The 25,232-nt window shown below is 61.5% G+C and overlaps 1 protein-coding gene across 5 annotated transcripts; it reads right to left on the minus strand.

The window, feature by feature from the left end:
• Positions 1-1,054: 1,054 nt before the first annotated feature.
• LOC101081589 (probable low-specificity L-threonine aldolase 2) lies at positions 1,055-12,618 on the minus strand. 5 transcript variants are annotated; one of them, XM_023244128.2, is made up of 7 exons: positions 6,552-6,871; positions 4,960-5,043; positions 4,323-4,411; positions 3,719-3,904; positions 2,897-3,034; positions 2,457-2,649; positions 1,055-1,899 (listed from the first exon to the last, which is right to left on the minus strand). In XM_023244128.2, the coding sequence occupies exons 1-7, from the start codon at positions 6,751-6,753 to the stop codon at positions 1,604-1,606; spliced, it is 1,188 nt and encodes a 395-aa protein (XP_023099896.1). In that variant the 5' UTR covers positions 6,754-6,871; the 3' UTR covers positions 1,055-1,603. The 5 variants fall into 5 exon arrangements, with proteins under 5 accessions (XP_023099896.1, XP_044901223.1, XP_044901225.1 ...); XM_045045288.1 differs by adding an exon at positions 4,093-4,249 and having other exon boundaries at positions 4,323-5,043; positions 6,552-6,616; XM_045045290.1 differs by lacking the exon at positions 6,552-6,871 and adding an exon at positions 4,093-4,249.
• Positions 12,619-25,232: the final 12,614 nt, after the last annotated feature.

The raw sequence follows: 25,232 nt of genomic DNA on the forward strand, positions 1-25,232 counted from the left end.
CCCTCCCCCAGTCTCCCTTTATGGCTCCAAAGGTTACAGGAAGCTCCTTGGGGCCTTCGGGGGCTGCACCGCTGGGGGCCCCCACTGAGGGCTTCCCTTCCTATGCGTGCGTTAGCATTTACCGTTCCAGGTAGCAACGGTGTGCCCACTTGCCCTTAAATAAATCAGTTCATGCTACGTGCGGACGAGCCTTGTTTTTCTCTCTGAAAATGTTTTGCAGAGTAAATAACACACGTGTGTGGCTTATGAAGAGTGTGAGGGCAATAACCTTGTTACCAGCTGTGTGTTTGTGTGTCTGTGTCTGTCTGTCCATCCAGGGATGCCTTCTGCAAACCCAGCAAAGCTCCTTCCCTTCAGGTCAGCACAGGCGGGAGAGGACCCCCGCCCCACGCCAGATCCTGGATGGGGGCGGGGCGGGGGGCGGGGCTTTGCCGGCAGGTCTTCTCAGCTTGTGAGGCTCTAACTTGACCTCTCCTGCGGTTCCCTGGGGAGTGGGGGGTGCAAGGGTTTGCCTCCCTGTCTGTAGCTGGGCCTAAATTACCCCCGGAGCTGCTAAAAAAACGAGATCCGATCCCAAATTCTTTTTTTTTTTTTTTTTAATTTTTTTTTCAACGTTTATTTATTTTGGGGACAGAGAGAGACAGAGCATGAACGGGGGAGGGGCAGAGAGAGAGGGAGACACAGAATCGGAAACAGGCTCCAGGCTCCGAGCCATCAGCCCAGAGCCCGACGCGGGGCTCGAACTCCCGGACCGCGAGATCGTGACCTGGCTGAAGTCGGACGCTTAACCGACGGCGCCACCCAGGCGCCCCCGGATCCCAAATTCTTTACAGTAAAGACATATTCTTTTGTAAGCAGGAGATTTGATTTATCTTACTTTTTTAATGTTTATTTTTGAGAGAGAGAGAGAGAGAGAGAGAGGCAGAGCATGAGCAGGGGAGGGGCACAGAGAGAGACAGAATCGGAAGCAGGCTCCAGGCTCCGAGCCGTCAACACAGAGCACGACGTGGGGCTCGAACTCACAAACCGTGAGATCATGACCCGAGCAGAAGTCTGATGCTCAACCGACTGAGGCACCCAGGCGCCCCAGAAGTTTTATTTTTAAAAAAGGAAAATGCATAGAGATGAATACAGGCTGAAGCCCAGCCCCCCGACACGGGAGTTACTGCTCTTTGCCATCCAGCGCCCCGCTGTCCCTTTCTGATTTTCCTATCACCTTTCCCCCCTGTGTCCCCGAATAGGAGCATAGGACACGCTCATTTGCTGCGTGACTCTGAGCGGATGGCTCAGGGCCGCTTCCCCTTCCGTGCACTGGGAGCAGAGGCCCTGCCCTGGCTGCTTCCTGGGCTCTGGTGAGGGGCTGGAATGGGGTCCCTCCTGCCGGCATTTGTGGCACCCCGTCCCTGTCCCCGTTCCCGACACAGGAGGCGCTCCGGGCTTGCTGAATGAGTGCCAGAGGAAGGTTTCGCCCCGGGCGTGGGAAGTCCAGGGGTCCAAGGAGACAAGGGGGACACGGGGTGTCCTTTTACTGCCTCTCCTGCCTCCTGCTCCCTCGGGACACCTCCACTCCCCGCCTGGAGCCCGGCTGGGGCCCAGGGGCCGGTCACCCCGTCCTCAGGGCCCCCAGCTGCTTCAGCACGAACCCCCACTTCCTCAGCGCCAGCTCGGTGTCCCGTGCGGAGACGTCGCGGTGCCACACGGCGCGCACTGACCGCCCGGTCCAGGGGAACAGCAGCACGCGCACCGCGCGGCCGGTCTGCGCCACCTCGTCAGCGCTCACGGCCTGCAGACGCCGGCAGAGCTCCTGGGGCGGCAGCCCGTCCACTGTCACCATCACCATGTTCGTCTCCACGGCGGCGAGATCCACGGAGCAGATAGGGGACGCCAGCTCCTGGAGCCCTGGGCCCAGGTCCCGTGGTGAGTGGAGCCCGACCCCAGGACCCCACCACCGCCTCCACCGTCCGGCCCTGTCGCCCCGGGAAAGGCAGAGGGCAGCCCGACGGGAGTGGGGCAAAGAGACACCCTGAATCCTGAGGGTGGGACTTCAGAGTCCCACAGACTTGGCTGCACTAGCTGCGTGACCTTGGACGGATCAGTTCACCTTTCTGGGCCTCAGTTTACTCCTCTTTCAAGTGGGGACACGAAGGGGCTGTTTCGAGGACTCAATTAGGAAACGTAAGGCCCAAGTTAGAGGCTCCACTCTGCCGGATCCCGCAGGAAATGAGAATTCCTGACCCCCGTGGAGGGTTTAGTGGTACGGGCCCCGCATCACCGTGGTCTGGGAGACCACCCTCGCCCCCGGGGCCCGACCCGTCATGGCTCGGTGGCTTAACCCCCGTGTTCCAGAATCAGAAGGATGTGGCCCTGCTGGGGATTTGGGTCCCGCTGCCGGGGACCCCCAAGGCACCCTTCCGGGAGCAAAAGGAGGTGAGGGAGGGGGCATGAGGTCCGGGCACCTTGGGCAAATCTCCGAGCGTTCTGGTGGTCCCTCAGCAGCACCTCCTCCACGTCTGCCAGCCCTACCAGGGCAGCTGCGGCCAGCACCCCCGCCTGGCGCATCCCCCCGCCCAGGGCTTTCCGGAGGCGCCAGGCTCCTTCGATGAAGTCCTTGGGCCCCCCAACCAGGGCTCCCACCGGTGCGCCCAGGCCCTGGGAGGAAGAGAGGAGAGAGTCCCGCGTGCCTGCGCCCCCAGGTGTGCATCTCTGTCCTCTCACCCCGGGGGGAGGGGGATGTGAAGGGGACAGGGAAGGGCAGACACCGTGGCCCCATCTGGGGTTGGGGCTCGAGGCCCGGGGCCAGCAGCGGCCCTCATAGGAGCTCAGGCACCAGGCTCCGACTCCTCTTGTGGGCACCCCCATCACCCTGTGTCTGGGAGGCAGCCGGTGGCTTCCCTACCTTGGAGAAACAGAGAGACACAGAGTCACAGTGCTCCACGATGCGGGCGGGGGGCACGTGCAGAGCCACCGCAGCGTTCATCAGCCGGGCCCCGTCCAGGTGGACCCGGACTCCGCAGCTCTGGGCCAGGAGGCGCACCTGGGGGCCAAGTGCAGGCCACAGTCAGAGGAGCTGGGCTTGGGGCCGGAGCCGAGGGAGGATGGGTCTCCAGAAGGTCACGGGGTTTGGTTCCTGGAGGAGCCACGGCGGGGGTGGGGGGTGGGGGGGTATGGAGTGAAGAGAGCTGGGTTGGTGACCAGCTTGGCCGCCTGGGACCTGAGCAGGCACATCTTCTGCCTGGATCTGGGTGCCGTCCTCTAGGAAAGGGGGTTGACGGTGAGCGTTTCATCTCACGCCTACGGTGGCTGTGGCCAGAGCGGTAGATGCCCCTCCTACCCAGGCCGCACCCCTGCTCCGTGAAGGAGATGCTCTCAGCCCTTCTCAGAGCCCTTCTCAGCCCTTCTCAGGCAAAGGGCAGGTCTGGAGACTTAGCACTCAGGTTCTCACACCGGGGAGTGGGACGGTTCCTGCACAAGCTGGTGCTACTCTGGGCTCCCTGGGAGGGAGGGGTGGCGGACGGGTCTCTGTTCTGGGGCCTAAAGTGGGGCAATAGTGCCCTTCACATCTGCAGCCTGGGACCACATGTCCTCCCACAACACTTCTGGCTGCGATGGGCACCCACGGCCCGTGTCAGAGACCTAATCCCCGGAGAGGGGCCCCATGGGACAGGAAGCCAGGAGCTGGCTGGTGGCGTGGGGGGCACAGACGTGGGGTAGGGCCTACCTGGCGTAGGTAGTCGATGGGGAGAACCCGGCCCCCCGAGCTGCTGTGGGTGTTTTCCAGGCAGATGAGCTCACAGACCGGGTGGTAGGGGCTCCCGAGGCCCCGTGTGACCATCCTCTCCAGCTCAGCCAGGTCCAGGGTCCCATGGGGCAGGTCTGGGAGGGGGTGGGAGTGCACCCCAGCAATCTGCAGGTATTGGGGTGGGGATTCAGGATCAGGTCCAGGGGCTCAGGGTCACCTCCTACCTCTGTCCTGTCTGCTTGTCCCCAGCTCTGGACCATGGAGCCTTGCCCCTGTGCTGCAGCCGGAGGGTTAGGGTGCTCCCCCCACCCCCACGCCCCAGCAATCAAGGGCCGCGTGCTCTGGGTACCCACTAGGGGGCAGCAGGACACCAAGCACAGCCGGTGTCTCCGTGGCGGCCGGAGCCGCGGCTGCCCCCACGTGGTCAGTCTGGGGATGGCTCTCCTTCCCGCCTCCTTAGAGACGCCACCACCCGGCCATTTCTTCCCTCTGCAGGTCCCATCGCGGTGCCTGGAAAGCAGGTTCCCACCAGAAATGCTGAGCAGCTCGTGCTGGCCCCAGGTGAGGGGTGACGGGTCCTTACCTGAGCCACCCCGCCCTGCTCATAGACGTGGAGGTGGCTCTCCTGCCCGAGGAGGAGCTGGGAGCCCCTGCGCTGGCAGTGACACATCACTGAGATAGATGGGGGAGGGCAGTGTCGGCTCCGAGTGCCACGGGGCCCACCGGCAGAGCGTCTCCTGCACTGGAAGCCCACCACGGTGCTGCCCCTTGGGGCCAAGCAGCTCCGGGCACGAGCCTCAGCCAGGCCCAGCAGGAAACCGAGGGCGCATGCGCACTGGGGAGCCAGAGAGTTTAACAAAGGGACAACTTCTAAAGGTGTGGCAGCATGTAGGGAAGTCAGAAGGGACAGTGCAAGACCCCCCAGGCCTTAAGGGGCAAGAGAAGGCTGTGGTTACCAGAACCTGGAGACAGGGCAATGTGGAGAGGGCTGGCCCAGGGAGAGCCTCTGGGGAGGGAGCTGGGGGAGGAGCGCAGACACGCCGGCCTCACTCTCCTCCCCCCCCTCCCCTCCTGCTAGGGGCCCTCCTGACTGAGCCCAGCAGAAATCCAGATGGCTCAGGACCCCACTGATGTTGTCCCAGCCCCGCCTCCAGCACCAAGGAGAGAAACACGGAGGGAGGGGCTGGAGGGCAGAGTCACCCGACACCGACACCGCTCACCAGAGATAAGGTTGGCCATGGTGTTGGTGGGCACGAACAAGGTCCGATCCACCCCCAGCAGCGTGGCTGCCTTTTCCTGCAGCTCTGAGGAGGAGAGGGATGGGGTGCAAGGAGGATTCATCAACAATGGCAGTCTCCTTGCATCACTCATAACCGTGACCCCATGTCGCGATGAGGTGAGTGGCCAAGCCAGACAAGAGCCCTGGTCTGCCAGCTGCACGGTCTGTGGTCTTGGTGACCGCATATCTGGGTCCAGAGGCCCCTCACTGAACCCTCTACACCCAGCCTCCTCCTGGGCCACGGTCTTCCCCCCCCCCAATTGAAACTGTGGTTTGAACCCCCCTGTCCCATCCAGACCTCACACCTGTCTCACTTCCTTTCCCATCAGCCCCTTGCAGGTGGGGCCCTGCGGTTTCTCTGCTGACTTCCTCTCCCAGAACAGGACAGGAGCTCTCAGAGGGGGGACTCGGGGAGGGGGTGAGCGGGGCTTCTGGCTCCTGCTTTGGAGCCTGCTGTGGCTCCCCTCTGCCTGTGGCATCAAGTCCAAAGTCTTCAGCATGACATTCAAGGGCAGTGGGATTTGCCTCCTGCCTCCACCTCCAGGGACAGGGGTGGCCCCGGCACCCCACGCTCCAGCCACATTCCCTTATCCATATCCTAAACACCTTTCTCACCTCCCAGTGAGCTGGCTCCCTTCCTTGCCTGGGGGCTCCCCTCACCCTTCAGGAGGCTTCTCTGCAAAGTCCCCCTTCCCTGTGAGTTCCACGCCTCCGCTCACCCCCAGTTCTCAAGGCCCTCTCTGTGGACACATGTCAACCCCAGCACTTCCCCCACCCCATGGTGGTATGCCTACTAAGCAGTGGGCTCAGCATTTTTGAAGTTCCAGGCAACAGTAGGTGTCTGCAAAATTCATGATCACCAGACGCCATCTGGCCCCACAGACAGGCCCCGGGGGCTCAAGTGGCAACCTGTAGCTTGTCCCCGGCACCGGAGAGGGTTGTACGCACCCCAGCAATAGCAGTGGTCCGCAACTGTCAACCCAGGGTGGGAGTGCTGTCACTGTGTCACTTGAAAACGCTCCCTAGCTTATTGGAGCCCGCTCCTTGAGAGGTGCAGGCTGCGGAAAACCCCCTTATCTAGAGCGGCTTTCTGTTTATCTTCACGTGGAAAGACAGTGGATCCAGGACAAGAGCTACAGGTTTTAGAGAAAAGACCTGGGCTCACATACTGCCTTGCCGTTTACTGGGTATGAGACCTTGTGTGCCACACTCGCTGCGATGCTGATCTCAGAGCCCTCCTGTGCAAGGTGAGACCACACCCATCTCTTCCAGCAGTGGCACGACACTTCAGTGTGCACACGCATCACCTGGGCATCCTGTTAGCGTGCCGATTCTGGCTCAGCAGGTGGAAGGGTGGGACCTGGGGCTCTGCATCCCTAACAGACTGAGCAGCTAGGCCCGCAGAGCTTCACGCCCAGCCTGCCAGCTGAGCCGCCACCCGCGCGCCCGGGGCCGCCTCTCCCGCCAGCACCACGGACAGCGCCCCGGGGTCTCGGCCACGACCCCAGGCCCCGGCCTGCACACCCGGCTCACCGCGGACGGTGGGGTCCTCGCCGTAGTCGTCGTCCCCCACGACCGCCTCGGCCATGGCGCGCCTCATGGCCGGCCCGGGCTTGGTCACCGTGTCGCTGCGCAGGTCCACCACGTGCACCGGGACCCCCGCCCCGCCCCCAGACCCCCGCGTCCGGAGGGCCCCCTGCCGCTGGACCGCGGCCCGAGCCAGTCCACGAAGCATGGCGGGGGCAGCTCCCGACCCCACCCCGACCCTCCCGGGCGAGCGCTACCCGGAGCGGCGAGGGTCGGCACGGCTTCCCCGACCTCGACCTCGGCCGCTGACCAGGGCCTGCGGGAGCGCCCGCGGCATGCTGGAAGCTGTAGTTCGGACTTCGTCCCGGCGGGCACTGCGCAGGCTCGGGCAGGAGGGTGCCGAGGCACGCTGGGAGTTGTAGTTCGGGCTTCGCGGGGTGGACACGGCGCGAGATGGGCCTGGCGGGGAGGGAGTCACAGACGGGGAAACTGAGCCGTGCACCAGCTAATGCCTACAGTCACATGTGGCGGAGGTGGCCCGGCCGGCTGTCCCCGGAGTCCCCAGGGTCCCGTTCTGAACCACTACTTTCCGTCGCCCCTAAAAAACAGCATCCCGCCATCTGCTTTTTTCGATATGGATTTTTTTGAGGACCTCCTGCGTGTCAGGCATGGCCTAAATGCCAGGCAGAGGGATAGAGGATGGCACAAGCGGTCTGAGCGCCCCACTTCATGGGGTATAACGGGAGGCAGAATTAGAGGGGTGTGCAGGGAGCCCCCTCCTCCATACCCCCTGCCCTGGAGGGGTGGGCTATCTCCAACTGAGGTACAGTGCAGGGTAATAGTGACGGGGACCGACTGACTCAGTCCTCACTTGCCAGCTGTGCGGCTTTGGACAAGCCTTTCAGCCTCCCCGTGCCTCAGTCTCCTCCACTGCAGAATGGGCTGCTTTGAGGAGTCCCTGACCAAATGTGTTCAGTGCTGACCCTGGTGCCTGGCTGTGGGTAAGTGCTACGTGTGAGTGCTTACTTCTTGCTGCTGCTATTATCATTGTTACTGGCCACAGCCCAGGGCCCTGGGGCTTGGTGGTGCTGCTGTGGGGCGCACGGTGACTCAGCCCAGACTGGACCTTCTGCAGCGTGACCCTTCCTCACACGGAAGGACGGGCCTCCCTCTGAGTGCCCAGCCCCACTCGGCTGCTCCCCTTCCTGGAGTACGGCCACAGATGTGTGTCCCCCATGGGAGGAAGTTGGTCCCGAAGGGCCCAAGTTCACCAGAAGAGGCACCCACGGCTCTGGTCAGGGCACCCCTGATCAAAGAGAACACCGACGCCTTCATCGGAGGTCTGCCATGTGCCTGCTCCAAATTGGGTCTGGGGGTGAGGGAGAGTAGGGCCAGGCTGCCTTCGGAGCTCGGGTCCTCAGGGTGGGGACAGGATGCTGCCCAAGAGAGGAGCACTGGGAAGAGGGGGGATGTCAGCACCACGGTGGGGGGGGGGGTGCTGCAGCAGGCTTGGCTGAGGCATCAGGGTGGGCTTCCCGGAGGAAGCAGTGACTGGGCTGACTTTTGAAGACAGAGCAGGTCGCTAACCAGAGAAAGGGAGAACTGGAGGCAGAGGCTTGGGGTAGGTCTTAAAGGAAGGCCAGCCTGGGGGGAGAATAGAGCAGGGGTGGAGAGGCAGCTATATCCAAGGTCAAGGTCGGGGCAACTTCCCCGGGGCTCCCCCCCTCCCCCCCAAGCCTAGCGCAGGCATCCTGAAGGGGCAGAAATCTCAAGTCCCCGTGGGATCAGTGGCCGCAAGGACCCCCGTCTAAAGGAAAGGCTCATCGTGCCCTCCCCCACCCCACTGCCCCTCTGGCCTTGACCCACAATCTGCACTGAGTTCCGGGCCCTTGGAAAACAAGCCCCTTATCTCGGAGTCTGGCTCCAGCCCTTCTGCTGGGAAGTGGGGTGGGGAGCAGAGGCCTCTGTGGGCAGGAAGGGAGGGGTTGGGGCCTCAATGGTGGCTCTCAGGAGAGCAGAGAGTAAGGGGCAAAGAGCTGGGTCCCCAGACGGGCGGCCTCTTCCTGGGGGAAGCTGGGGCCTAACAGGGCTCATCACCCAGTCCAAGCCTCCCCTCCGCCCCCGTCCCGGGGCCAGTCCCTCCAGTCCCGCCACACCTTGGTGGTGGAGGGGGCCGGAGGGGTGGGGGCCTGGAGCAAAGAGGCCCTGGTTTCTGGGACCCTGTCATGGGGGGAGGCCCTCTGATCAAGGCTGGGTCTTAGGGGGCCTGTCTACGCCCATGTGTGTCTGTGTGTATCTGTGTGCACACACGTATACAGGTATCAGCGTGTCCGTGCGCACGCGTGTGAGTATGTGTTTGCAGGTGCACACGTGTGTGTACACGCACGTGTGAATGTGTCTGTGTAGGTGTGTGTATGTGCGTGTACAAATGTGCGGGGTGCCTGTGCACGTGTGTATACACGCGTGTCCGTGCGCGTGTGCCTGCGTGTGTCCCTGGCTGCGGCTGATATCGGAGTCATCCTGTTGGTAAGCTGGGAACACTTCACAGCCCCCAGGCTGGAAGGAGAAAGCAGAAGGCCCGTGAGCACCCCCTCCCCTCTACCCCAGGTCACTGAGCAGACCCCCTTAAGTCTTTCCCCTCAGAGGAGAGCCCAGCCCCCTAACCAGCTGCCATCCCTGGAGGTCCAAGGCCTAAGGTCGTGGGATAGTCTCCTGCACACACAGACCTGCCTCACCCCACACATCAGCTGCCTCCTCCCCCAAGGCCACAGCCCTAGGCTAGGCCACCTCCGGGTCTGCCCCGCCCCGCAGCCCTGGCTCTGGGCCTAGCCCCTCCCTCTCACCGCAGGGCAGCCAGATGGCAACACCTCTGTTCCCCGAATGCGCTGTGCACCGGCCTCGCTCTCACCCCCAGGTTTTGCACCTGTGTCCTTTCTACCCGGAAACCATCGGCACGTGTCCTTGGTTATCGCCTTCTGAGTCTTCGGGTCTCAGCTGAGAGGTCCCTTCTTCCAGGAAGCCCCTCTGGCCCCAGCGCCAGCAGGGCAGGGAGATGGCCTGCCTTCCGGGGTGTCAGTATCGTCCCTTCCCATCGCCCGCAAGTTATGGGAAAGGGCCGAGATGCCCTCGGCCTCTGGAGTGTCCTGGATGCCCAAGCTGGCCCTGGCCCACAGTAATCCCAGCTGAATGAGAGACAAAAGGGGACACACAGATTGACTCCCCCCAACACCCCTTCCCTGGGGAAGCGTGGAGTCCAGGAGCCGTGTCAGGAGCTCTGACCATGGAGGGCCCTGGGTCCCCGTGCAAGAGGAGGCCAGGAATGGCTGAGGAACAGACATTCGTCCTGCCTTGGTCTGTCCACGGAGGACTCTCCAGGGAGGCCCCCAAGACAGCCCCTTCCCTGGCCTTCTGGAGATGCCTATTTGCCACTCCCCTGTGCATTGGGAGGACACTGGGCAGGCTTGCGGGGGGGAGGGGCTGCTTTTGTGGCACCCCGGGCTCGCTGGCACCCCTCCAGGTGCAGGCTCTGGGGTGTGGGCGCAGCGCACACACACACACACACACACACACGCACTAGCCGAGTTCAGCATGCGTATTCCTGTAACGCTGGGCCACTGGCAGGAAGTGAGTGGCGGGAGGCCGCTGCTGGGAACCAGGGGCTGGCCCCACGGAGATAAAGGGAGGCAGCAGATTGGAACTGGAGATAGCGGCCTTGGGTCCCGGTAAACAGGTTGGGGGAAACGTCCTTCCCATCCCAGCCTCTTGGCCCTGAGCCCGCAGGATCCATAGGGCGCTGGCCTGCGTCCAGGCCCGGCAGCCTGGGAGTCAAGGGAGAGCTGTTTGCACCATAATCTTCCCAGACTGGGTGGGGGTGGCGGCAAAGGAGAGAGGGCTGGGCACCCCCCACCCCCCGTCAAGGCCACACGTGCTGGTGTGGAGAGGGAAGGGGACCGGAGGACCCCTCTGAGCCGCTGCATCTTCCCCACTGCAGAGGGAGATGTCAGAGCATAACAGAGGAGTCACCTTCAGAGCCCTCTCAGCACATGCTTGGGAGACCAAGAGAGAATGGAGGCAGTGAGGGGGGCAGGGGCTGCACCCCCACTGCCCAGCGGGCAGGCTCTGTGGCAACAACCCACAGTGGGCTTGACATGCTGGCAGCCAGGAGGCCCCTCCCTGTCCAGGCCGAGGGGAAGCTCACACCTTCACTGGAACTCAATCAGGGGCCGGCTGGGTGGGGTCTGCACGGCCGATGCCCAGGACCTGGCACAGTGGGGGCTCACGTACACGTGTACTTCTAAAAGAGTTACAATGGGGCACCTGGGTGACTCAGTCACTTAAGCGCCTGACTTCGGTTCGGGTCATGATCTCACGGTTCGTGAGTTCGAGCCCCGCATCGGGCTCTGTGCTGACCGCTCAGAGCCCGGAGCCTGCTTTGGATTCTGTGTCTCCCTCTCTCTCTCTCTCTCTCTCTCTCTCTGCCCCTCCCCCGCTAGCTCTCTCTCTCTCTCTCTCTCTCTCAAAAATAAAATAAACTTTAAAAATATGAATTAAAAAAAAAGAAATAGAACATGACCAGGATTCCAGAAGGTTCCTTGTCACTCACAAACCCTCCCTCTGCCAGCAGTTCCTGCTGCTGTCTGACTTTTATGATCGTTACCTGCCACTCTTCATGGTTTTGCCACCATGGATGGGTCCCTTAGTAACAGCTGACTGCCGCTAGTTTCTGAACTCGCCACGAGTCGAGTCACTGTGCACGCTGGTAGCCTGGCTGCTTTTGGTCAACATCATGCCCGCAACGTTCATCCGTGTTGGAGCCGCGGTTCATTCTTTGCCATGGCTGTAGTTTTTCCACCGTGTGCCTGGACCACAGTTTGTCTCTCGGTTCTGCCTGTTTCGAGACCGCGTTAAGGTCAGGTTTGGGTGCCGCACAAGCGCTGCTGTGCGCGTGCGCATTCGCATTCATGTTTCCTCGGGCGAGCCCCCCACCCCCACCCCGCCAGACCTGCCGGGGCAGCCGACGCTTCTCTGCGGCTCCAGGGGGCGATGCGGAACCCCCTCCCAGAGTGGCTGAAATGCAGGATCACGCTTCCTGACTCGTGCCATTCCGGCGCGCGCGCGGGCAGTGGCGTGTTTTGATTCTTACCTACTCTCTGGCCTGCATAATGGAGTTGAACGCCTCTTCTCCACGTGTTAGCCGGTTTGGATTCCTCCTCGGTGCAGAGCCTCAGTCTTTTCTCACCGGTTTGGGTTTGGCACTCACTCACACATGCCGTGTACCAACTCTTCTTGGTTGCACGTCGTGCCAAAAAATAGTTCCCTTTTCCGTGGCCTGTCTCTGCACTTCTATGGAATACTTGATGGATTCCAAGTTCCTCCTTTTATGTCCTTGAATTCATTGCGCACCCCGCCCCCCCCCCCCTTAATAATTAGTGTCTTGCTTAAGAGCTCCCTTTCCTCAAGGTCATGATGATATCGTCCTAATTTTCTTCTAAAATTTGGAAGTTCTGCCTTTCCCGTTGGGCCTACACGTGTTGACTATTTCCCTGCAACCGCTCCCTATGCCCACTGAGGTGGAAAGTGCAACTCCAAGGGAGGACCCCAGACACAGAGGTCATGTTCCCTCCACCAGATCCTCCCTTTGCTGTGCTCCCGGATGGCCGCCATGCCCTGGGCCAGGCCGGCGGGGCTGGTTGCCCTCTGTCAGGGTGGCAATCAGGAGGGAGAAGTGGTGGTGGAACCGGGGAAGGTCCTGGTCAGAAGTGCCAGGGAGGCCTCGAGTCAAGCGCCACCATAGTTTGGTCCCGCGAACCTCAGAGTACCTGGTGCCTAATAGGCACCGCCCCATCCCGCCTCCGCCCAGCACAGCCCTCCATCCCTGAGGCCCGGAGTGGGCAGACAGGAAGCCTTTAATGCCTTTCAGGGCCCCTCCCCAGCCTGTGCAAGGCTGGGGGCTCGGCCTTCCAAGATGGGAGGTGTTGGGTCAGGATCCGACCCCTCCCACGGAGGCACCCTCACCTTGGGCCGCAGCGGGCAGGCCCTTGAGGAGCTCCAGGTCCTAAGAGCGTCTCAGGGGGCCCGGAGGGGACAGAGTGAAGGTCTGGAAGCTGGGTGGGTGGGGTGGCTGGAATCCTGGGAAATCCTCTGGGATGGTAGCCCCAGGGCTCCCTCTGCTCTGCTGGGAAGCAGCCAGCCTTCCAGGAATCAGCTGGGGGGGGGGGGGCGGGGGCAGGGAGGCCTGTGGGGGGAGCCAAGCAAGCCCAGGGCTGGGTCCCCACTTCAACGACCTCCCTGGGGGGGTGGGGGCTGGGGGACGCACGGCAGTGGAGCAGGAGGCGTGGGGACGGCGCCCAAGGGACCTTCGGCAGAGCTCTGAAGATCCCTTGCGTTTCAGGCCCTGCCCGGGGACACTGGACACCGAACACTCCATCCCTGCCTTCCAGGGCCCCCAGCTCAGGCTGCAAGCAAAGCACACCTTGCACCTCCTGCCCTCCCCCCTCCCCCCTTCCTGGGGCCCCTGCGCTGCACTCAGGCTGGGCTCCCGTCAGCTAGAGGCAAGTGTTCGGGGTCTGGCCTTATTTATTGCTGCAGCTTCCTCCTCCTTCCAGTAATCTGTCCTCCGACTCCAGGCTGCTTCTGATCAGGCAGCAGACCTCTGATCCCTGAATCTCCGTTGCTTACCGGCATCGGCCTCTGGCTTCCTGTTACCCGGCCTGGGCTGAGGCTCGAGGTCAGCTTCGTGCAGGCTGGGCCCTCGTCTGTTCCCGGGGGCCTCTGCCCTGGCGGCCGGGGCCCAGCAGGCAGGGAGGACAGAGGGCTCAGACTCCAGGCCTGGGCGCGGCGGCCCGTGTGGAGCTGGGTCCAGTTCCACAGATGCTGACCCCCTGCCAGGTGCGGAGGACTCAAGAATGAGGGCCCCCCAGGCTCCGGGTCCTGCCTGGTGGGAAACCATGGCTCCCACCATTGCCCCCCAGTTTGTTAGGGTGCCCTTCCCCGACACCCTCCCCTGCCTCCCATTGCCTGCTTCTGCAGCCGGTGGGGGATAGACGCTGTGTGGGAAGGAAGAGCAAAGAGGGTTCTGGAGGGTGGCCATGGACAGAAGGGGTCCGGGCTTTGGGGTCCACTGCCCTAGAGACTCCCTTTGGCCCTTATCCCTAGGAGGCGAGGATGGGGAAGGGCATCTGTTGTAGAATTCCAGGCTAACCCACGTCGTCCGCCCTGCCCAGGTGAGCCCCAAATAGCCTAGAGGAGCCGCAGGTCATAAGGGACACGGACGAGAACGGCTGCCCAGCATCTGCCAGGGTCTGGATCCAGGGACAGACGTCCGGCGCCCTGGGGGCAGGTCCCGCCTCGTTTATGGACAACCTTCCTGTGTTTGACACCTGCCATGTGCTCCATACAGCGTCTTGGGTTTGCAGCCAGTTATCAGTCACTGAAGAGTGCCCTCTTGTTCCCCAACTTCAGGAAGTTTCTCTGCTTAGGATTCCCGGTCTCTCTGTTATCACGTTCCTGGTGGGCCTGTTTCTGTCCTCTGTGTCATATACAAGTCGAATTTCCTTCCCCGCCGGCAGCGCTGAGCACCCCAAGCTTGGCTCCCCAGCTGCTGACCGAATGGCTGGGATCAGGAAGAGCGTGGCCTTCGTAATGGCAGAGTGGTTTTGGGGGGGAGGTGGTCTTTGGGAAGAAGAAAGGTTGGAACTTGAAGTTGGAGAATGGATCAAAGTAAGGGAGGCACCAGGGAGACCCCATCACAGCTGGGGATCCAAAGAGCCTCCCCCCACCCTTGGTCTCCAAAGTGAGCTACACAGGATGATCCCCTGGGGTGGGGAGGAGAATTTTATGCTTAAGTGTTTCAATTTGATCCTTTTAAGATATCTACCTTCGGTGGATATTTGATAATGCAAATAATACAGTCATACAGTCACGGACACTGGTAATCTATAAATAACTATACATATACAGCTATGAGCTCCAACATTTTGTATTAGAGGGGGCACGATCCAAACAGAACGAAGGCTTGAAAATCACTGTCTCTTAGATCTTGGAATTTCTCATCCTGCACACCTGCCTAGTGAGTTCAAAGTCCAAGATGGGAGAATGAAAAAAGAGCCCGTACTCAGGGGCCTGGAGTGCCGGCTTCAGTGAATAGTCCTGAGCTGCTTGACAGGAGTCACGGTGGGATCTGACGACCCGGAGATGTCGGGGCGCCTGGCTGGCTCAGTGGGCAGAACACGTGACTCTTGATCTCAGGGGTGTGAGTTCAAGCCCCACGTTGGACATAGAGATTCCTTAAAAAAAAAAAAAAAAAAAAAAAAAAGCTAAGACCAAGAGTGTCATGGGCACAGATGGGGCTCAGGCCTCTCTCTGGTTCCCACTGGGTGCAAAGACAAGACTGAGCTCACCCTAGCCCCTGGGTGTGAGAGAGGGGCAGAGGTAGCTGGGTCTTTGATCAGGAACCCCAGAATCCCTTCCTGGGAATAGACGACAACACACAGACTGGCACCTGCAGAGGCACAACCCCTGCCCACTTGTCTCTCCAGCCCCGATCTCTGGGAGGAGCTTCCTTCCACAAACAAATATTTGCCATGCTCCTGCAGGGCCCGGGTCAAGGGCAGGACATAGCTTGCGCCCTCACGCGTCGCTGATCAGGCGAGCGGTTGACCGGACGAGATGCCGGAGATCCTGAGTATAAGGTGCGTTCCCAGAGTCCTGGGTGAGTAGTGGTCAGCGCTGTCTGCTGGGATTTGTTGCCACTGAAGAGGGAAGATCAGGGGAGAGCTCCAAGGTCCTCAATCCATCCACCAGTCAGTAGCTGTGGGCACCTATTAGATTTGCCAACGTGTGCTGGGTGCCGGGGTAGGGGGCTTTGCCTCCTGAGAACAGAGGACCAAGGATGGATGGCCGGGAGCTCTGCACAGCTGGGACCATGACCTCCATTTTACAGGTGAGGAAACTAAGGTCCAGGAGGTAGGGTAACTTGCTGGTGAGTAGCCGAGTCGGGATTGGAACCCATGGCTGTATCACAGGTGCGTGTAGAGCCAGCAGGGGGCAGCGCTGGGAGAACCAGGGGGGTGGGGGGGACATGGTCAACCCTTCCTCCTTCTCTTCTGTACCTGGAGGAATCCCACTTGGCTCCCAGACTCCGGTCGGCTGGTCTCCTCCTCCAGGATGTCTTCCGTAACAGCCCCTCGGCCCTCTCCCACAATACACGCCCTTTTCTCTCTGTTTCCTCTGCACCTGGCTTACCTTAGAGCAGAACCTTGTCATCGGTCACTTGCTGTGGAGGGCAAGACCTGTGGCTTTTATTCTCGGGACCCCCAGCACGGGGCTTGGAACACAGAGGAAATAAATACCTGAAATGATGTGGATGAGAAAACAGAGTGGGGGGGAGAGGGGCTTCCTTTGGAAGAGGGGAGATGAACCCAGAGTGAACAGCACGATTTACAGGAGTCAGGCCACCAGGGGACAGGCCCCGGCAAAGGCCTGCAGCAAGGTGTCTGCAGTTGTCCTGCCTGAGCGGGCACATGGCCTGGTGGGACAGGGGACCTTGAGAGCCAGCCGGAAGGACCAGAGCAGACACTGCTGTGAAGAGGGAACCCTACAGGTCCTGGAGCAGAGGCAGGGCAGGGCCAGCCCAGGGCAATCCATGGTGACCTCTCTGGCAGAGGAGGCAGGGGAGAGGGGCGGCTCCACCCGGCCAGGCCTGGGGCCTGACTCCCTCTGGAAGTTCTTCTAGCCTCTTACCTGAGGCCCTCAAGCCGCACCTGGAACTGGAAAAGGTGTCTGCAGACACCTGGGGTGGGGGTGGGGGGCGGGGAGAGGGGGCTGTGCTGTCTGTCCTCGGCCAGAGCTCAGGACAGACCCTCTGCTGGAACCCAGGAGCCCTCAGTCATCGGCCCATTCATTCATTTATCCAGTAAATGTTTATTGGGTACCAAGTGGGTCCCTAGACCCCACCTGGCCTTGGGGTTGGGGGACCCTGCCTGGAGGCGTGGCCTCTGGGGATGCATGAGGCCACCCCCATGGTGGCGCTAGTCTCTCCCTACCCCACCCCTGGGCCCCGCGGGGAGACAGCCCCCGCGTCGCGCTGGGGCTGGGGGCGGGGCTTGCCGGAGGAGGAGTCCCGGCTGACCCTCCCCAGAGGAGCGGGTGGGGTGGAGGTGGGCCTCAGCAGCCCCGCCCCGGGCCCCACACAGCAGCTGTTCCCGGAATGGGGGTTTTAAACTTTTTTTTTTTTCTGTTGGCGAATATGCATGTGGTCTTAATTATTTATACGCAGCACTTATCTCCCCCAAATGTTTTATCGGGATTCGGCAGACCCGAGAGCGCGAGGTGGAAGCCCTGGGCGGCATGGGGGGGAGGGGAGGGGGGCTGCAGGGGGAGCAGCGGAAGAGGGGGGTGGGGTGGGGGCGGCGGAGCCGATCTGGGTGGCCCCGAAGTCGGCCCCGGCGGACTGCCGCGACTCGGGGGTGAGGGAGGATACGACCCCATCCGCGGTCCATTTAACTCTTTCGGGTCACCGAGGGGCGTTGGGAAACGGTAGGTGCGTGGCGGGCCTGCGGAAGACGACACCTGGGGCGGGTTGACCCGGGCTCCGGCCTGCGCGGACCCGGCCGGCAGGGGGCGCTCACAGAGGCCAGTTCGCCGGGGTGCTTCCCCGGTGGTCGCAAACGACGGTGGGGAGCCACAGCCCTCGGCAAAACCCAGGATGCCTCAGGGAGAGGGTCCCAGCTCTTTTCTGGCGGGGGTGGGAAGAGAGAGAACCGGGCGTGATCTAGGAATCCCGCACCTATTAACACTCTGGGGCATTAGTGGTCTCATTTGGCGCTCACCACCCCCTGGAGACCTGAGTGGTCTCATCCTGCCCATTTTGCAGATGAGGAAACTGAGGTTCAGAGGAACCACACGTCTAAGGACCTCCAGCAGATCGGTGCCCACGTGGACTCAGGCGGGTGGTCCTCCCTTTAGCTGGGGGAGGGTAGTGGGTGGAGCACACCCTCCCCCCCCCCCCCCCCCGCCTCATTTGGTCCCCTAGGGCCCCGCCAGCTGCAGATGCCCTCTTCGTGCCCTCTTCCTGGCCGTTTGGGCAGCGCCACTGGAGATTCCTGGAAGCTCCTCCCGGGCACACCCCTCCCCCTCGCACCCGCCCACCCAGTGACTGAAGGATTTGGGGGGGGGCGGGGGGCGAGGAGGGGGGAACTTAGAGGCTAACCCCTCCCCCGCAGCCCCTGGTGGGGGGTGGCTAGGAACCCGAGCCCGGAGGGCCTGGGAGCTCCCGACTCTCCTTCCAGCAGCACTCCCTGGCCTGAAGTCCTGCGGGGCACCGGGGTCTTGCCGACACCCAGGAGGCCCTCGGGGGCCGGGGGCTCGATCTTTTGCAGGATGGGGCGAAGCAGACGGCTGGACGGGAGGGCAGGCCTGGGGCTCCCGGAATCCCACTGGGACGGGAGCGGCAGGGGTCTTCAGGATTTAGGGGTGCACCTTCTGTGCCTCGGGACTTCCGCCCCCAACCCGGGTCTCAGGCTTGCGGAGTCCCCGTGTCCCTCGCCCGGGGTGGGGGTGGGGGAGGGAGGATTTCCTCGAACTTCCCAGTCGGGACCAGTGGGAGTGGGGGCTCGGTCCCCTGCAATCCTAGGCTCCCTCCGTGGGGCAGGGCCGGTGGGGCAGGGCCTGGGAGAGGAAGCCTCGAGATTCATGGCATTCCCTGAATTTCAGTCCCGGCCACGGAGTCGGCCTCTCCCAACGCAAAGCTTTAAGAGGGAGGTTCCCGCGAGCTCCCCGGCGGCCGCTTGGTAATTGGTTCATCGATTAACAGTTGGGTGTGGGGGGCGCTTCAACAACGGTGGGGGGTGGGCGGCTGATGAGGGACCAGGCCTGGGGAGAGGTTGGAGGGAGGCGGGGAAGTCGGTAATTCCAGGTTGGGGAGGGTCTTTGTGCCTCCCCAAGGAGGCGAGGACCCCCGCGAGGCAGCCCTGCCCCCCCCACCACCACCCTACCCCCGGGTGCCAAGCGCCAGACGGGCCCCCTGGGCCCCTGGAAGAATTGGTTCCCAACAGCCAACCTGTTCCCATAGCCAGAAGTTGCCATGGTGACCCCCTCCCACCTTCAGCTACAGCTTTTCCAGTAAAACCACTGCAGAAATCCATACTTCCCGACAGGCACGCCCCCCGGCCCCCCACCCCCCACTCCGCGCGGTCTGGGAGCTCCCGGGAGTTAACCCTCAGCTTGCCGGCGATGCTGTTTGGGGGAGTCCGGGGACTGAGGGCCGACCACGAGGGGCCTGGAGAAGGTAGACGGGGGATAGGCCCGCTGCCCTCTCCCTCAAGGCCGCCTCCAGCCACTGGAGCAAGTCCGGGCCGCTGGAAGGGAGAAGGGAACCGGGCTCTCAGCTGAAGGCCCCGCCTTGGAGCAGCATTGCTGGGACACCCAGGCGGCTTTAGCGCCACCAGAGTGCAAGCCGAGTGCCTCGGGGACTCCAGCCCTCCGAGGGTGCCTGGGTATCAGATCTACCCAGCCTGGCCTGCAGTTTCTGGCGGCCTCAGCTCGCCCCTCCCTGGCCTCTGCCCCTCCTCCCCCCACAATGCTTTCCTAGAGGCAGAGAGGCTCCGCTCAGGTCCAGCAGGGTCACCTGCTGCCCCTCCGGCGAGGCCGCACGCCCACAGCCTGGCTTGGTGTCCACAAGTCCGCTCTGATGGGCTGTTGGTGTTGGACGAAAGTCACTGACAGCTTAGGGTCTCCGCTTCCTCCCCTGAGGAATGAGGCTAAAGATCCCAGTTCCTTGCCAGTTTGGGGGAGAAGAGGGGTTCCTTTCCCGCTGGGCCCCCGGGACAAGGCCTGCCTGCCTCTGTTGGGGGAGGGGGCCCCTGGGGACGGCCAGGCTGTGCAGCCCAGGGGTTGAGCTCTGTGGCTCAGCCTAGCCTCCACTTCCAGAGCCTTGAGCATGGAAGTGCTCTAATTGTTCTCTCTGCAGCCCTAGATGAATAATTGAGAGGTCTTTGAAGAGAATTAATTAGCCCGTTTATTGACTGTAAATGCTTTGCTGCAGATGATAAAGGGAAGGCTCACCGCCTGTGCGGCTGCCTGCCGACTAGGGCCCACAACTAGACATTTAATTTGCACCCAGGGTTCCCTCAGCATGACCAGGGCTCAGCCTTTGCCTGGGAGCTGGCCCCTTCCCCTCCACCCCCCCCCCCCCCGAGAAAGGAGCTGGTGGCTGAACCCCGGCTTCCGGGCACCCCTGGCATCCTGCTGCAAAGTTTTGTCCCCCAGCCCTAGCTCTGCTCCGTTTATCTCCCAAGAGGCAAGGGAGGGTTGCCCTCCCTGCAAGGAACACGGATGGGGTCTGTCCACTGTTGGGAGTGCTTTCCCTAGCACGTTGGACTCCTGTCCTGGGGCCAGGCTCTGGGCAGGGCCCAGGACCCCCAAGGGGAGAGGCACCCCACCACGGGGGACCTGTCCTGGGGCTGGTTCTGGACTCTGTGGATCTCTCTCCATGCAGCGATCCTATGGTGCCCGGGCCCCAGGCCGGAGTCAGGTCAGACGGTGGGACCCAGGCAGGCAGAGGTCCACTAGCCTGGACAGGGTTGGCTTGCTAGGTGGGTGCTAGTGATTCATAAGGACAGCAAACATTTCTATACCTTTCATTCCGGGCCAGGCCCTGGCACATATATGGATTCACTTGGTCCTCCTGACAAGCCTGTGTAGACCGTGGGAGGGTGGGGGGTGTACTTGTTCTCTGGTGGGTCCACAGGGCCTCAGTGCAGAACCTGATATAGCCAAGGACTTATGGAAGGAAGGAAGGAAGGAAGGAAGGAAGGAAGGAAGGGAGGAAGGAAAGGAGGGAGGAGGGAGGGAAGGGGGGAGGCCTGCCCGAGGGTCAGCCCCTGCCTGTGTGGCCGCTGGGCACCAGTGGACGCAAAGAGACACCAGGAGAGCTGCCTTAGGAGCCCCAGCCCCGCAGCTGTGGGCATGGCCTGGGGACCAGAGACGTCCTGCTGTGTGAGTAGGAGCCATGGCTCTTGGTTCAGCTGAGCCATGACGGAGCCTGGGCTGGACCACAGCAATGGCGGGCGGGGAGACTGTGGCAGCTGCCATAGGTGGAGAGGAGGGAGGGGCGATGGAGCGGAGTGACTCATGGACCTGGGGACAGGGGGCAGAGGAGTGGACAGGACCCCAGACCTGGGTGAGGTTGTTCGGGAAGCACAGTGAGCTGGCTCTCGCCCAGGCAGCCCCCCGGGGGAACCTGGATGGCCCCCTTCCAGATGTCTCATTGTCCTTCTGTGCCGGGACAGGCTGCCCTGTGGGGGCCACGTCAACGGACTCCCTCTTCCTGTGCCTTCGGTTGGGTTTCACAAGCAGGAGGCGCGGGCGGAGGTTGTGGGGGCGGGCGATACAGAGCCCAGTGCCGCTGGCTCTGTGTGCGTCCCTGTGCTCACACCCGCGGCTCCTACTGGGCAGCCCTCCCCGTCCCTTCAGCTTTCTTTCGAGGGCCGCTGCCCGCATCGCTGTTTGTTTTTCTTGAACATTTACTACGTGCCGTGGACTCTGGTACATCCGGGCAGTCCCAGAAGACGGAACATTTGCACAGCTGACTTACTTAGGCAACTATCCCAAGTCACCAAGTTGGTGAATGATGTCGGTGCTGAGGCTTGAACCCACACCTACCAGACTCCGCTTTGCGGTGTTGTCTGTAGTGCTGTCTCCTGCCTCCTGCTCCTCCTGGCCTCTGGGGGCTGCCCCTCCCTGCCCTCCACCTGGCGGTTACGGTGGAAGCCTGTGGCCACCTCATCAAGGGCTTTGGCAGCTGGGGAAGAGAAGCTGGCCTCCCTCGAGGTGCTGAAGCTAGGCGCGTAGGGCCCGGGAGGAGAGGAGGAACCCTGTCCGGAATGCTCTGGCTCTAAGGGATCTTGGAAGTTTGGAGGCAAGATGCCAAGGGGAAGAGTGGTTTAGGATCGTCCTCCATCCGGCAGCGTGTGGGTCAGATAGAAAAGGCAGTGCTAGACTCTTCAGGCCGTTCTGTGCTCACCAACACCCCGTCAACTCCTTTTCTGCTTCGCTGCACCGGGGAGCACCTCTGTCGGTCCCAATACTGACTAGTGGCTTCGCTTGGGTTCCGGGAGAAACTCCCCGTATCAGCCAGCCATTGTCGTCCCTGGGCCCCATAACGGTCTCTAAATCTGAATGGCTTTTAGCGGTAAGAATTGAGTTTGGCTCTCATCTCCGTGGGTTTGCTGGGGTTCAGCAGATCCAGCCTGGGCTGTGGGCTGGGTCCGGGTTTGCTTCATATGTTTTATTAGCCTCCTTGGACCAGCGGGCTACCCATCGTGTCCCCGGTGTGTGCTTCTTCCGGACCATCTCAGCAGTACGAGGGAGCTCATTGGTTGTACTAGCACGTTTCAGCCTCTACTCAGTGCACATCCCTGGTCAAAGCAAGTCACATGGTGCCGTGACCCCAGTGTCTGTGTCTCCCCAAAACCCGATCTTGATGGCACCTCAATCTTGGACTTCCAGCCTCCAAAACCGAGAAACACCGTCCTGCTGTTTATAAGCCACCCAGTCTCTGGTGGGTGTTCTGTGACAGCCGCCTGGACAGACAGCCCAAAATCAAGGCTATGGATGCATAAATCTGTTAGAAGGGAGTGAGGGGGCTGGATGGAGAACTCAATCCCTCTTTTAAATTTTTATTTATTGTTTAATTTTTAAAGTGTGTTTATTTGGGGCACCTGGATGGCTCAGTCGGTTGAGTGTCTGACTTTGGCCCAGGTCATGATCCTGCGCTTTGTGGGTTCGAGCCCCGCGGCGGGCTCTGTGCCGACAGCTCGGAGCCTGGAGCCTGCTTGGGATTCTGTGTCTCCCTCTCTCTCTCTGCCCCTCCCCCATTCTGTCTCTCTATCTCCAAAACATTTTAAAAAGTAAACATTTTAAAAAATTATAAAAATAAATAAAGTGTATTTATAAATAAAGTGTGTTTATTTATTTTGAGAGAGAGAGAAAGGCTCAGAGAGAGACAGAGAGAGAATCCCAAGCAGGCTCCATGCTGTCAGTGCAGACGGATGTGGGGCTCGATCCCATGAACCCTGAGACCTGAGTCGAAATCAAGAGTCAGAAACTTAACCGACTGAGCCACCCAGGCACCCCTAATTTTTAAAATAATCGTCATCATGGGGGGTGGCGCCTGGGGGGCTCACTGGGTGACGCGTCCGACTTCGGCTCAGGTCACGATCTCACGGTCCGTGAGTTCGAGCCCCGCGTCGGGCTCTGGGCTGATGGCTCAGAGCCTGGAGCCCGCTTCCCATTCTGTGTCTCCCTCTCTCTCTGCCCCTCCCCTGCTCGCGCTCTCCCTCCCTCTCCTCTCTCAAAAATAAACATTAAAAAAATTACAAAAATAATAGTCGTCAAGATGAGTGTGAGGTGGTTTGTTGTCTCACAGTGGCTTTGATGTGCCTTTCAACCTCCTTTTGACCTAAGCCAGTTTGAGATGGGTTTCTGTTTCTCGTCCCCGGTCCTGGGCAGGGCGGGTTCAGTGGCTGTAATGAGGGATCAGCCAGCAGTGCTGTGGCTTGTGGAGAAGTTCACTTCTCTTCTCTCACATGACGGCCCAGGTGGGCGCTCCCAGTGGCGGGAAGCGCTCCTCCCTTCGGGGACCCAGGCGGGTGGTGGCGGCCCTGTCAGCTCAAGGTGGAGCTTGTGAGGTGGCTCTGCTTGGAATTTCGTCCCAGAGCCACACCTGCTGCTGGAAGGGCTGGGCCCAGAGGAGACAGCGGACTTGGGAACAGTGCCAGCTGCTGAACGCTCTGCACCCAGCCCCGCTCCGTCCTGCTGGACGAACCAGCCGGACCCCAGGCCGCGACCCTGCGGCTGAGTGCGTGACGGGTGGACCCTTGGCGGAGGGAGCCTGCGGGCACGTGCGTGGATGGAATCCCAAAAGGCCACCATGGGAACCCCCGAGTGAATGGTGGCCTCCAAAAGATAGGACTACCTCTTTAAAAAAAAAAGTTTTGTTTTGTTTTTTTAAATTTTTTTTTGATGTTTTTATTTATTTTTGAGACAGAGAGAGACAGAGCATGAGCAGGGGAGGGGCAGAGAGAGAGGGAGACCCAGAATCGGAAACAGGCTCCAGGCTCTGAGTTGTTGGCACAGAGCCTGATGCGGGGCTCGAACTCACGAGCTGTGAGATCATGACCTGAGCTGAAGTCGGACGCCCAACCGACTGAGCCACCCAGGCGCCCCTAAAAAAAAGTTTTTTAATGTTTATTTTTGAGAGAGGCAGAGACAGAGCGTGAGCGGGGAGGGGCAGAGAGAGAGGGAGACACAGAATTCGACGCGGGCTCCAGGCTCTGAGCCGTCAGCACAGAGCCCGACGCGGGGCTCGAACTCATGAACTGCGAGATCATGACCTGAGCCGAAGCTGGACGCTTCACCCACTGAGCCCCCCCCAGGCGCCCCATGACCGTCTCTTAAACCCCAGAACCTGTGACTGAGGCCTTGTTTGGAAACAGAGTCTTTGCAGGTGTAATTAAGCTAAGGATCTCACGGGAGTCATCCGGGACTCTCCAGTGGTGTCCCCTGTAAGAGAAAGGAGGCACAGACCCAGAGGAGGAGCCACGTGAGGGTGGAGACTTTCAGGGACAAGGCCACAAGCCCAGGGACAGACTGGTGCTCCAGGTGCTGGTAGGAGCTGGAAGGGGCAAGGAGGGAGCCCGGCCCCGCCCACACCTTCACTTCGGATCCCCGGCCTCCAGAACCGGGACAGAATAAATTTCTCTTGTTGTCAGCCCCCCAGCTCGCGGCAGTCTGTTACAGCGACCTCAGCACACCCTTCCGCCGGGACGCCCGGACTCGCTCCAACAGCTGGACAGCCGAGCCCAGAACTGGCCGCTGGGTCCCCGGGTCCCTGCCGGGGTCGGCCTGCCCTCTCCATTAGCCCGACATCGGGAGCTGGTGTGGGGAGGGGACCCCAAGACCTGGCTGGGGGAGGAGGGGCCTGAGGCCCGCTTCCGTCCCAGGAGGAGGTGTTTGGAGGCTGATGGCAACTTGGACAGGAGAGCTCGTTGCCAAGAGGGGGGCTGTGGCATCTAACATACGCGCTTCCTTCCCCCCCGGGGAAGGAGGGTTGAGAAGGAAGCCTCCGTACCCCTGCTCTCTGCTGAGCTGATTTCCGTGAAAACCCTGGCCCAAGCGCCCGGGGCACGGTATTGAACCTTTCTGGAGGTGCTCAGAGACCTCGGATCTGTGGTCAGATGGAAACAGATTTCCTGCCTGCTCAGTGCCCCGCGCCCCAGCCCCCCTCCCCCAACAGGGGTCTGTGTTTCTCCCCCCGTGGCCCTTAGCACCGGGGCACGGAGGAGGCCCCCAGAAGAGGGCAGAGCCAGTGGGGCGTGGATGCCCACCCCACCCACCCCTGTGGCACAGAGGCCACCTGTACCAGGAGCTGGGAATGGGGCCCCGGTGGTGGGCAGGGCACAGCGGGCCTGTGGGAGGTGGAGGGGCCACTGGGGAAGGGACTTACCAGCAGGCAGCGCTGCTGAGACCCCAGGAGGCCCTCGTCCCTTCCCGTAATGACAGAGGTAATGACGGAATGGGGTGGGGTGCCAGCTTCTGCCTCCAGGGCCCAGCCCCTCCCCTCAGCTGTCTCCCACCTGCTCCCCACCCCCACTCCTCTCTGCCGGCCCTCTGCCAACTGAAGAGCTG

The sequence above is a fragment of the Felis catus genome, chromosome E1 (assembly GCF_018350175.1).
Source record: "Felis catus isolate Fca126 chromosome E1, F.catus_Fca126_mat1.0, whole genome shotgun sequence".
NCBI lineage: Eukaryota > Metazoa > Chordata > Mammalia > Carnivora > Felidae > Felis > Felis catus.